The sequence below is a fragment of the Talpa europaea genome (genome assembly GCF_964194135.1).
Source record: "Talpa europaea genome assembly, chromosome: 15".
Lineage (NCBI taxonomy): Eukaryota > Metazoa > Chordata > Mammalia > Eulipotyphla > Talpidae > Talpa > Talpa europaea.
The window spans coordinates 33451707-33464866 of NC_140083.1; the positions used below are offsets into that span (position 1 = coordinate 33451707).

The 13160-nt window shown below is 37.1% G+C and overlaps 1 protein-coding gene across 1 annotated transcript in view; it reads left to right on the plus strand.

The window, feature by feature from the left end:
- ZFC3H1 (zinc finger C3H1-type containing) overlaps nt 1-5972 on the plus strand; it is a gene marked incomplete at both ends in the record, with an annotated part of 46630 nt that extends 40658 nt beyond the window's left edge. Inside the window, 8 exons of the mRNA XM_084255473.1 lie at nt 673-783; nt 1054-1158; nt 1280-1445; nt 2399-2499; nt 4619-4720; nt 5343-5382; nt 5643-5705; nt 5835-5972. Coding sequence (XP_084111599.1) covers nt 673-783; nt 1054-1158; nt 1280-1445; nt 2399-2499; nt 4619-4720; nt 5343-5382; nt 5643-5705; nt 5835-5972 — 826 coding nt within the window. The remainder of the gene's footprint in view (nt 1-672; nt 784-1053; nt 1159-1279; nt 1446-2398; nt 2500-4618; nt 4721-5342; nt 5383-5642; nt 5706-5834) is intronic.
- Nucleotides 5973-13160: the final 7188 nt, after the last annotated feature.

Below are 13160 nucleotides of genomic sequence, written 5' to 3' on the forward strand. Positions count from 1 at the left end.
TCTTCAAAGCATCATTCTTGAAGATGTTGGTAAATATGATATACACACAAATTCAGTATATTTAAGGCTGGAGGGGACTGAATTGTCTAAAGTTAGATTTTTTTACTGATCTTAGAAACGATCAGACTCCTTAGAGCCTTTAATATCCTAAATGTGTCTTTTCAAGAGGAGGGTACAATTTGTAGTATTTCCCAATCTTATTTGATAATGGTCCTCTTTTTCATAAGTACCTTATAGATCAGTATGATACAGACTACACATTGATGTTATGTGTAAAATTAAATCTATAATGGTATGTATTGTCTGTGTATGTGAGAGATTGTTTACAGATATCAGAAAACTCTTGAGTTTCTGTTTTACAAAAAAGTATAGACTTTATAGAGAAGGTATTAGATAGGTAATCTAATTTGTTCTTAGTTTAGGTATTTATGGTGATTTGTTTAATTTTGGGGCTTGAATAAAATTCATTTAGAAGAGGAATATAAAATCATAACGTTTAGAGTAAATATGTGATGCTAAAGATGGAAACAAAGTGGTATAGTAGATGGAAATAAAGTCTCATTACTTCTTAAAAATAATTTTGAGGAAATTTAAGTTGAAACATGATTTTTAAAGAAAGTATTATCAACCCATGTGTGCATAGTCATAATTTCAACCAAAAATTTTTTCCAGGTATCTCTTAAATATCCCAGGACCACTTGACATTCCAACCCATTTATGTAAAGAAAATTTTGATGATGAGATGTTTAACCACCAAATTCCTTATTTGTGGCTGATTTACTGGTGAGACATCTGCTGTAGAGAGAAATGCTACATACTTGACTTGGCATTTGTTATTTATTACTGAATTAATTACACAGTGTTAAAATTGACTTGATGTTAGTCATTGAAACAAAATTGAAGGGATGCTAAGGTTTTTATAGTAAAGAAGAAAAATAAAAAAAAAAGGATTCTGTTATAATTCTGCTTGATGTGTTTAAAATAGACTTCATCAGTTTTATCTGATAAAATTGAAATGTAGACCTACAATACTGTCCTTCATTTTTCAAACAGCCTTTGTCATCCTCTTCAATCAAATGTTAAAGAGACCGTGGAGGCCTATGAGGCTGCACTAGGGGTGACCATGAGATCCGACATAGTGCAGAAGATTTGGATGGAGTAAGTTTATTTGCTCTTAGTAAGAATGGGGTTTGGAATAAGGGGAAAAGGGCACTTGGCTTTCTTGGTGAGGGAATTACTGATTTAATTATTCTATATTACAATATTTTTCTTTTGGCAGTTACCTTGTCTTTGCCAATAATAGAGCTGCTGGATCCAGAAACAAAGTCCAAGAATTCAAATTTTTTACTGACTTAGTGAATAGATGTTTGGTTACAGTCCCTGCCCGATACCCCATTCCTTTTAGCAGTGCTGATTTCTGGTCCAACTATGAATTTCATAATAGGGTAAGAACTTAAAATTTTTTCTTTAGATGTTTGTACAAAGCGAGGGAACTTTAAAAAGACAGCAAAACTTTTTGAATCAAGAGAGCTTTCTCTAGGACTACTTTCCTTGTAGTTACTATTATTTTTGACCATGTTTCCTACTTTTCAAACTTTAGAAACAGCTTTTAAGGTTCAATTAAAGTGTTCATATTGATTGTTCTTTGGAAAATGTAACATTGAAGTGAAATTTAAGAAACATTAAGGTTCAGAACATGTTAACTTGAAAATAAATAAGAATGTGCTTATATAGTATAGTTGCTCTTTTTGTTAATGTTCTCTGAAGTAAATGTAGCTATAGATAGGGCATTAGAAAAATGGGCATCAAATCAGATGTCGTTTAGAATTTTAAGAGTAGAATCTGAGTATTGCTGTATTTATAAGTTGTCTTACAGGCTCCGAAGCAAAGATTTTTTTTGTTTTCAAAGACCCTAGTGTAGACTAAAATAAATGGGGCTTATTTATTTATTTTTTTGGTGGGGTGGTTTTGTTGCTAATTGGGATAACCAGTTACTGTGCTTTGTACCTCTATACCATTCTTTATCCCAGGACCTCAAACTTCTTTATGGACATTAAGTCATTTATACACGGGCATTCCATGAGCAAGATGTGGCAGGTATTATTAGCCCTATGACTTGCCCAGCTATACGGCAAGTAAAGGTAGACTCAGGAATGAAAACCCGGACCTCTGGCTTCTTGTCAGTGTTCTCAGTCCATGACTCATCATTAGACCATATTTCCTAATTCATACTTGGAAAGTCACTAATATAATTAATGGTAGGATTGTACCTCACAGCATCATGCATTATTCTAGTTTATGCATTCATGTCTTAAAGTCCATTTGATTTTCTCATTAAAACACATAGGTAATTGGATTTCACATTTTTGTGTATTTACTTCCCTCCCCCTCCCCACAGGTTATTTTCTTTTATTTGAGTTGTGTTCCAAAGACCCAGCATTCCAAAACCTTGGAACGGTTTTGCTCAATTATGCCAACTAATTCTGGACTTGCACTGAGGTAAGAAAAAACAAATTTCTTTTGGTTCTTAGCTTGATATATAGTATAGGCTCTTCCTTTAAAATCATTCTTGTAAAGTTAGTAAGAACAAGTCTGTTCTTTCCACTATTTCCTCACTGATATATTACTGTTAATGTCAGAGTTATTAAGTGATAAATAGCTAGTCATGTAGAAGTCAGAATATAAAGCTGTGCAGATTATAAGGGGGCAAGTAATTGAAGTAAAGTTCACCTGTTTTGCTTAAGCACCCACTATCCTTAGACATATGCCTTATAAGCAGTCTGATTTTCATGGCAAAGGAGTCTTACTTAGGAGGCTTTTTAAGTCACAGAGATAACAGCCAACATACACATATTTTGGGTTACTATGACTTGTTTTCATAGAGGTCAGTTGCTCTAAATATTAGCCTGCCTTAGATTCTGTGGGATGCTTATTTAAAATGTAGAGTTCAGGGCCTCCCTGGTGGCACAAGAGGTTAAGTCTCAGCACTGTGAAGCTATCCGCAGCCACTGCAGTATGAGTTCGATCCCCGGTCACGGAGCTGACCCACATGGCATAGCAGACCTCTCCTGTCTCATCTGATGCTCCCCTCAGCAGTGTATTTTAGTCAGTCTTCCTGTTCTGCCCCCCAACTCCGTCTGGTGAACCCTCTCACCCCCACACCTCTAGCCTGCACCCCAGCTCTTGTATGTGTAAATAAATAAATAAAGTCTTAAAAAAAAAATAAAATGCAGAGTTCTGAACTTGGGCCCTCAAGCCACATTTGAGAAACACATGTTCAGGGATTTCATACATTCATTTACAATACCTAAGTAAGCATTTCTCTCTAATGTTTCTGTTCTGATAGAGTAAAACCATTTTTACTCCAAGAATTGTACTTTTTGAATTAAAAAAGGTACCCTGCATAATCATTCTTGGGCTTTTACTTATTCAGTCATTCCCATTGCACCCAGTTGTATCTTACAGTTTCCAAGTTTGTTTTATGGATCATAAGGTGCACAAAATATTTATCTAATATTCACCTGTGTTTTAAAGTATTGATATTTACATTCCACTTAGCGTGTAAGTGGGAAAACATGTAAGAGATTGAACATATTCAAGGGCCTAAGTCTGTGACAAAAATAGCCATAGTGTTTTAAATAAAAATTTCTTAGTAAGCATGCTAATCTATAGACACTCCTTACAGAAATTTGTTTTATAAAATATCACCTTGGTAAAGCATATGAAATAAAAATGTGCTCATGTTTTGAGTAGTTTCTATTATGGTAATACCTGTATTTCAAAATGCCTTATTCTTGGTTTTGTTGGTAAAGTCCCAAAACACACATTTTGTTACTTATTATTTTTTTTTTTAAGATTTATTTATTTATTTATACAAGCTCTGGGTACAGTCAGAAGCGTGGGAGGGTGAGAGAATTCACCAGAGCCAGAGTGGGGAACAGAATAGGCAGACGGACGAAATACACTGCTGAGGGGAGCAGTGGGCGCGGCAGGAGAGGTGGGTGCCACAGGAGAGGTCTGCACGCCATGTGGGACCCTCGCCGGCAGCTGGGGATCAAACCGGTGCTGCAAAGGCTGTGGGCAGCTTCGCAGCCCAGTGCTCAACCGCTGCACCACTAGGGGAGACCCTTATTATTTTCTTGTGGCCATCTTTGTCCTGTTTTTTTGTTTTGTTTTGTTTTGTTTTTTTCTTTTTCCAGGAAAATAGAAAACTTAATAACTAGCCACTGTACTTAACACTTAGCTCTGGAATTAAGTATACTCTGTTTAATAAAGAAAGAAAAATACCAGGAAATGGTATTAATACAACAAATCACTAGTATAGAAAATTTGGGGGAGGGGACTGACTCAATGAATATTGCTTAGAGAGAATGCTTTAGTATCCTAGAGGAATACGTGGACCTTATTTTAGTTTGTTGAAGATGACATGGGTCTTGACCTCCTGCTGCTTTGTCCTGTCCCAGGGTGATTTTTATAAGAGGCATTATACAAATACTGAATAACTTTGATGGAATTTGACCGAAAATTATACCTCATCAAACATTCTATACTCATACAGCACATTTAGGGTCCTCTACACTTGCAATGCTTTGTTCATTATCCTGAATGTACTTTACAGGCTACTTCAACATGAATGGGAAGAAAGCAATGTTCAGATTCTGAAACTTCAAGCCAAGATGTTTACATATAATATCCCAACATGCCTGGCCACCTGGAAAATGTAATGCAACAATCATGTACATGTTTTTATAGCTATTGCTTTTATTTATAAGGTTTGCTCCAGACAGGTAAATCTGAAATGACTTTTTTTTTTCCCTTCCTGGACCGATCTCTATTCTAGTTTAGATTTGTTTTTGGCACTTTCTGAGGTTTTATACCAAGAATGAGGGAGTGCCTCTAAAAGCAAAATGGATAAAGTTTTAATTTTCCTTGAAGGAGAATATTTAGGTAACAATATTGCTATCCAACAAATCTGTTGTACACAATTTAAGACCATCTCTCTTGAAAATGGGGGTTATCCCCCTGCTCTGGTCCGATTTCTCATTTCAAAGGTGTTAGTGACAGATACAGATATATATATATTTTTTTTTACTAGAAATTATGCTATTTTTTCATGAACGTTATTTATGTTCAAAACTCTCGTCTACTTCATTCTTGTAAAGTTGATAAAAATTGTTGAATTTTTCTTTTCACTATAGGTTACCCTCCTTGGAAGTTTAGCCTGTTACTTTCAGGAAGTTTTGTACTCAGATTCCCACAGTCAGTATTCTGCCAGTACCTCATTTTTGTTCAGAGATGTATAAATTTTCTTTTCCCTTTTCTATATTCCTTTTTTCTCTTAGAGCCATTGCTGCTGAGATTGTTCTAAAGGGGCAAAGAGAGGTAAGCCATAATTGAATAGCAGACGGGTCACTTTTTTAAAAGCTACTCTGCCCCTTATGTTAGCCTCTCAATTTAAAAGATTTAAAGCCTAGAAGTTAACATTCTAAGAACTCTAAATGTTTGGAAACTCTAAAACTGAAAGTAGCCATTTTGTCTTGAATGTTACTATATTGCGGAGTATAATTCTTTAAATAGTTGGGATTATGAAGGTGTTTTTCATCGTGTTTCCTGATGGAATTGTGTATATATCTATCTTATAGGTCCATCGTTTATATCAGAGAGCCTTACAGAAGTTACCTCTTTGTGCATCACTGTGGAAAGATGTAATGCTTTTTATCTTTTATTTCATCTTGAAGTTTTCCTATAAATTTTCTGCATGTGCCATATCCATTGATGTGGTAATGCTCTAAATCTAGCCAAGTCTTACTTCTATGCTTCCCTGTCTTTTACAGCAACTCTTGTTTGAAGCATCAGAAGGAGGTAAAACTGATAACCTGAGAAAACTAGTTTCCAAGTGCCAAGAGATTGGAGTCAGCCTAAATGAGCTCTTAAATTTAAACAGTTACAAAACAGAAAGCAAGAATCACTGAACACTGGGTGCAGTCAGTTCTAAGTCCTTATAATAATTGCCAAAATTATTTGAATGATCCTTCAAGATTAGGCTGATCCCTGGCTAAGGTCTGTGTAAGACAGACAAGCATTACTGATCATATCAAGTCCCCTACAATATCCTATCCTCAAAACCGGAAGCAATGAACATGACCCTCTTCGGTTGGATAAATGAACTTCCTGTTTGGCCTGCTTCTAGGCCCTGCCAGATTCTCATAACATCATGTACGTAAGTATAGTTCCTCAAAGTGACTGACATTTATTTTAATTTTGCTTTGTTTTTGTTTTTATTTTTTACTTTTCCCCTTTCCTTTATGTTGTGCTATTCCTGATTCACTTGACACTCTCTGATGCCTGAGAGATTCTTGTTTGGGATTTAATTTCCAGGGCTGTGTTTACAGTAAAAAACAGGCAGTCCCTCTTAGTTCTTCCTTTTTAAACCTTTTGAGATTCTTCATTTCAGGATTTAAAACTTAAGCAGTCCATCTTAAGGAAAGTGTAACTGCCATGGCCACAAGTCTGCTAGTTGCACTTGAATGCTCTAACAGGGTGGTTTATTGCCCTTTCTACGTTCTGGACTCCTTGCCGAGACTGTTTAACTTGAAGATAAAGAAACTATTGCAAAATGCCAGTGCATCAGAACCTAAGAGTGGTCAAATATTATGTGCAATTTTTTTGTAAAGAAATTTTAATTTATAATAAAGTTTAACAGTTTAAAGAACAGTTAATATTTGAACTGCTTTGTATTGAAATACTACTTTGTAGTATTGAAATTGTTTATAAACAAATATTTTTAATATAAGTTAACTTTTTAAAAAAATGTTGCTGTCTTTATTCACTTTTCACACTCTGGTCGGAAAGGGTTGAAGTAGGAGATACGCATATTCACTCTATCAATACCCTCTTATCCTAAACTGCTTTCTCATAAAAACATTCCAGTGATTTTTTTTAAAATTTACACAAAGATGGGTCTTGTTCAGATTTGAGGACACTGAATATAAAGGTTTATACTCTCTTTCACTTCCTTAGTCCCAAGATCTCAGCATTTAGAAAGTGTTTTCCAACTGTTGCTTGAGTGTTTTCATAGTGACATGCTGTTTTATGTTGCTTATCAATATGACCAAATATAAAAGAGATCTTGCTTTTTGTTTTCAGTCTACACTAGATTGGGTAGCAAACTTATTGGTGATGCACACATTGCCACAAATCTGGTCTCACAGCTACAAGGTAATCTAATTATTGGAGACAGAACAGCAGCTTCATGAAATACTAGGCAAATTTGTACATCTGCGCATTTGTATAATACTTAGTCAAAATAAAACCATGTTTTGAGACCTTACTATGTGCCTGCCAAGACTATATTTGGCTAGGAAGTGCTGCTTGACAAAATCAAGAACAGAACCCATTTGTCTACTGTCTTTCATTAAGCCTAATTGATTTTTGTCTAAAACCAAAGAAATTTGGGTGGGAGATAGTATTCCCAAGAAAGTATCCCTTTCTCATAATAGGTTAACTATTTAACCTTGAAAGTTTTCTCTCCATGCATTATTTGAAAACCATTGATAGGTACTTAGAAAAATGTTTCCACTTCTCCCCTATGGTCTAGAAGTTTTGGTGCTTAACTAAAATGTTTCAGTAGTTTCTTTGCGGCTGCTAAATTTTCAACTTTTGTATATTCTAAAACCTGCCATTCGTTGTATTAACAATTCCATCAGCATACCCTTTTTCTCTTTCAGAAAAAGAATGCTTTGCATTATTATACAGAGCTGCACACAGGCCATACACTGTTAACAACTCCAGGGGTCGCCATTCACATGTCATACACAGTCATGCAGGCAGAGGCCTGAGCTGCTGTTTCTTTTTTTGATCAGTTGTCATACTGCTATTTAAAACATGAAGCTATCTTAGCATTAAAGATACGTGGTTACCTTTTCTTCCTGTAGTTTTTACAAACTCACTTTAATCTTCACAAAAAAATATTAAACTACTTAAGTGTATATATTCCTGTTACCCTTCCTTAATTCAGTTTTATTTGATTGTTTTAAGAAAATATTAAGCAAAACTTAGGACTAAAGATAGTATAGTAACAAGAATATAGTATTTATACTTGTATGCCTAAAGTCTTTCTTTGGACAGAGAAATGTCATGCAATGGAAAAAGATTAGTCATTGAGAACTGCAGTCCCTTGTGCTGCCCCACTGCTCTGGGGGGGAAAATACACAAAAGAGGCATTTTAGGCTGTGGGGCTTTATCTCTGATAAAAGAAGTGGTATGGGAGATTGCGGTATATTTTTATGTGTTTTTCTTCATTTTAGAGAACAGCCTAATATTTCTATTTGCCTTTTAACGGAAAGTGGACCTTGTAACATTGTTGTCATTGGATTATCTGAGGCGGTTTGCTTTCAATTAAAGGGCATATAAACCTACATCATAAAGCAAGCAGGAATCTCCAGGTGCAACATCTAAGAGCTAAAGGCACTAAGCAGACAAGCAAAGGGTGATTAAGACTGACAACAAATGTAGAGGGACTCTATTGAAGATTGTAGTTCAAATATTTATTTTTCAAGGTTGTTGAAAAAGTGGAACATGTGGCTGTAATACAAAGCAGAGCCAATATTCTTGCTTAAAGCTGTCATGTATTGCACAGATAACTCTGAATTTCCTGAAGCCTGCTTCTCATGTCTGTGTTAACATTAGTGCAAGGAAGAATGGGGAAGTAGAATTTTGGTGGCCTTTCAAGTTTGGGGATTATGCCTACTAATGTATCGTTGCCCCTCAGTACAAATTAGCAGTGATTATAGAGACCATTATGGAAAAAGAGCTGTTGAAAAATATCTAAGTGAAAGACTTCTTAATGTAGGTGGTAGAGCTGAGCTGCAAAAGTTGTTTTTTCAGCCTTTGTTCCATATACCACTGAAAAATACCCTTTCTTTCTACAGGTGTTCTTTAGTTGTACATTTACTCATTATCTCAGGGGCCAGTGAAGAACCACCTAAGGTCATACTGTCCTTCCCTGCCCTCATTCCCATCTGTCACCACCACTCACATAGCCTTCCTCAGTAATAAGTATGCAGTACTTTTGGAGTACTACTTGATTGAGATCTCTGCAATAAATATGAAAGTTTTTGTTTCCTCTCTGACATCTTTGAGAGTTAGATAATTTTGTCTTTCATAGATGGTAAAATGGACTTTGAATTTGTCTCCACTTTTAGTAAGAGGGCCAACATACCACATTTTCAGTGGTCCCTCAGTAGAGAATCAGACTTTTCTTTTTCCATAACCAGTTTGAGCTGCGTGCTAGACATTCCCAATAACCATGAATAAACACGACCCTGAGGATACTTCAAATGTCAAACAGAAGAGTAGAGTTTATGCCAAGGAAGTGTCTCCAAATTTGGGTTGGAGGTTGGGAAAATCTTCCTGGATGGAAGTGAATTATTGGCTAAGTCATAAAACAGGATGAAAAATTGAGGCTAGTAAAAGTACCATTTTCAAAAATTATCTGCGACAAACCTGCATATTGTAGGAGGGCTTGCGCATGTTTAGAACTTGGCGTTTAAAAAAATTTAATAAAGTTTGACTTTGTACTAAATAATTCATAAACAGTTTGACATGATGGAAGGTAAAACACATAAAACTCATTACCCAGAAGAGAGCAACCTCGTTATCCAGAAGAGTGACCTCTTGAGAATACCTTGTGTTTCTAAATCCACATGCACTTGACTGAGTTGGAGCCAATCTTATCAGGCCCAAATTAAACAGCCTTGATGTGGGAACTGATTGTAATTGCAACTGTGGCTATTCGTATTTTTTCCCCTAATTTTTTGGGTAATGCATGAATAAAATTTCAAGAGTCATTAATACTAGTTTACAACTTCCAGAGTTACTAGTACCCATAGCTTGAGTCACATTCCTTTAAGAGTCAATGATTAGTCTGTCGATATGGAAGAATTACCTGAAGGGAGCTGTCCTCAACACTTTGATTTTTCCATATACATATTTTATCCCAATACCAGAAATTTTTTAGTCGGCATGGGACTCAGTAATGCCAGGAATAACATTGTCAGTTGGGGATCAAAAAGTTCTGCTTGAACTTTGAAGGAATATGTGCTTTCCGGTTTCATCAAGAAAGCAAAAGATCCAGAATATCTGAGGTCAATTCAATTGATCTTCAGTGTGACTTTGTGATGAGTGCTGGTGGAACTGATCTTCAGTATGGCTTTGTAATGAGTGCTGGTGGTTTGAGTTTTCCCCTCCAGCTGTTTTAAAGAATTACTGTAAGATTTTTTGCACAGAAGACCTAGGGTGTAGGCCAGAGGTGCTGGGGGTGAGCGGGTTCACCAGAGATAGAGTGGGGAGCAGAACAGGCAGATACACTGAAATACACTGTTAAGGGGAGCGGGGGATGAGACAGGTTTGCTGTGCCATGTGGGTTATCTTCCTGGCCGGGGCGCGAACTGAGATAGCTTCCACTGTGGTAGCACTGAGACTTTAATCTCTAGGCCACTGGGGAGGCCCTCCTTCCAGTTTAAAGACGCAACTCACTGCATAGAAGATAATAGGATGTTAAAAATACGTGAGTCAGTTATCACCATATCACAACGGAATATTTTTAGGTGAGACTTTAATACGTTTTGCACAATTTCATTAAAATATACACTAATACGATTCTCATGGCTATTTTCTATGAATTAAGTAAAAACCTAAATCAAAATATGAAAACTATTTGTACAGCTGTTCAAAAAGAATATACTACAGTTGCCCTTAGTAATTTAAAAGCTTCAAGACTGATTAGCAACTCAACCAAAACCAAAGGTGGGTTTACAATATTGTTCAGTTGATCAAGCAAATTAAATTTTGCAAATATTCTTACCTAATGATGTAAGCCTTGTGAAAGGATGATGGCCAACAGCCTAAAGGAGCTGAACCAATTAGGAAGAGTGATTAGAGGACTGATGAGCTATTTGCATTAATGGAGATAATCAGGGCATCTGCTGCCAAAGCCAAAACAAACACTCAACTTGGCACATCACAGTCAAAATTATGGGAGTGCTTGTGGATGGGTTTGGCACTTCATGCTGGTTGAGTTGGAGCTACAAAGAAATAGTTTTCAGGAAATAGAGCAGTGTGAACCAACGTGAGTTATGAAAAAAGCACGTATCTAAAAGACCTGGATATTAGATTTAGCTCTATCATTAGCTGTGTAAATCATGACAGGCCATTTCATCGCTTCTTGTGTTTCCACATTTGCAAAATAAGGAAATATATGCACCTACCTCAGAGATGTTAAAATCAATAGAAATTATCTTTTTAAAAATAGGTAATAGAGTTTGGGGTTATTTTCCAAAAATTTGAGGCTTCAAAATTTGCTTATTTTGGACATAATTTAATCTCCACCAATTGGAGCAGCTAACCCTGCCAGTGCTAAAGCATGAATTAGTTGCTGTCTGTAACATAACAGAACACTGCCATCTGCATTCAGCACTACTGCCCAAAATAACAGGTAAATATGTCCATTATCAGATGGCCTTAACTTTGGGTTAAGTCAAAAAGGATCAATGTGAAGATTCTGCCTCCTCTTATTTTCAGTTCTTAGGATTCTGAACATAATGGCTGAGCTTCGGTGGTATAATAGAGAATAAAGACAATTCTTTAGGACTCAGTTTTCACATTGATAAATCAAAAAAAAAGCACAGGCTACTTTATAATCCAAGTCACTTATACTTTTCATCTGAGTTGACGATGAAGGGCACGGGAGTATTTTTTTTTTTTTGAGCCCTCCCGGGCTATATCCCTCTATAGCCCCGGGCAGAGAAGGGTGGGTGGTGGGTGCTGGGCAGGAGCAGCGCCTTTGTGTACAGCTGGGACCCGACAGCAGGGGGTGTGCGAAGTGTAAATGCTCAGATAGAGGAGGGGATAAAAGGGTGGCGTCACTCTGAGGTGAGACCACCAAAAACAGGAGAGCAAGAGAACACCAGAGAGAGGCCACAGAAAGAGCAAAGGAGATCCGTGGGGGTCCTGGGAGGCTCGCTTGCTTCCCTGCCTCCTTTGCGTGCCAGCCTCACTGCCTGATGTGCCTCCGTCCCTAAGAGAGCATTAAAAGCCTGTAAAAATCCAGCAAAGGTTCCGGAACTCTCCGTCTGAAGGAACTGATAGTGTACCTGCCCTGTGCATGCTGGCACTCTGCTTGCTTATGCTTGCAGATAGAAGTAATAAATGACCTAACCAGACAAGAGGACTTGCAAAAACTTTGCTCCTTGGTCCCCAAATTAGAAGACAAACCTCCAGGAACATACTTTAAGGGAAGGAAATTGCCTGTTATAAACTTTTTTACCTTTTTCTGTAATTAGGCCAAACTTGGCAGAAGTACCTTTGATTGTGAAAAGAGATAAAAAAAAAATCATAGACTGTAGAGCAGAGAATAACATCAAGATTATCCGTGAGGCTAGAGCAGAGGTTACATTTATTTTTGGTGATTGATTAATGGAGGACTAAATAAAAGCAATGTGAAATTGGGGTGGGGGTGGGGGCGGGAGGTACAGGTCAAAATATCTAGGAGTAAAATCCTGGCAGGCTTCCTTCCAGTATATTGCAGATGAGGCTTCTATGTTAGTACTGACAACAATGAAGATAGCAATGACTTAAACACCATCGAAGTTTAAAAATTCAAATAAATAATACTGAAACAGTAAGGGTTGAAATTAAGCCCATGATCAGCTTTTCAGACATTCACACAAAGGGAACACCTGGACCCCAATTTCTTTGGGGAGGGCAGGCCTTTTTCTAAATTGCACAACACTCTGGGTGGTGGGCCTGATGACTCAAGGGTTTTTCCAGTCTTAGCCCTTTTGTTCACATTCCACTTAGCAAGTAGGAAAAACAAGGACATACCTCTCCAGTACTTCCCAGAAGCTGAACATAACCACATCTACTTTTTTTTTTAAAGATTTATTTATTTAACTGAGGGTAAGGCTAGAGGTGTGGGGGATGAGAGGATTCACCAGAGACAGAGTGGGGAACAGAACAGGCAGACTGACTGAAATACACTGCTGAGGGGAGCAGCGGGCGAGTCAGGAGAGGTCAGCTGTGCCATGTGGGTTTCTCCCTGTCTGTCTGGGCATTGAACTCTTGCTGCAGTGGCTGCGGATAGCTTCATAGTGCTGCATCCT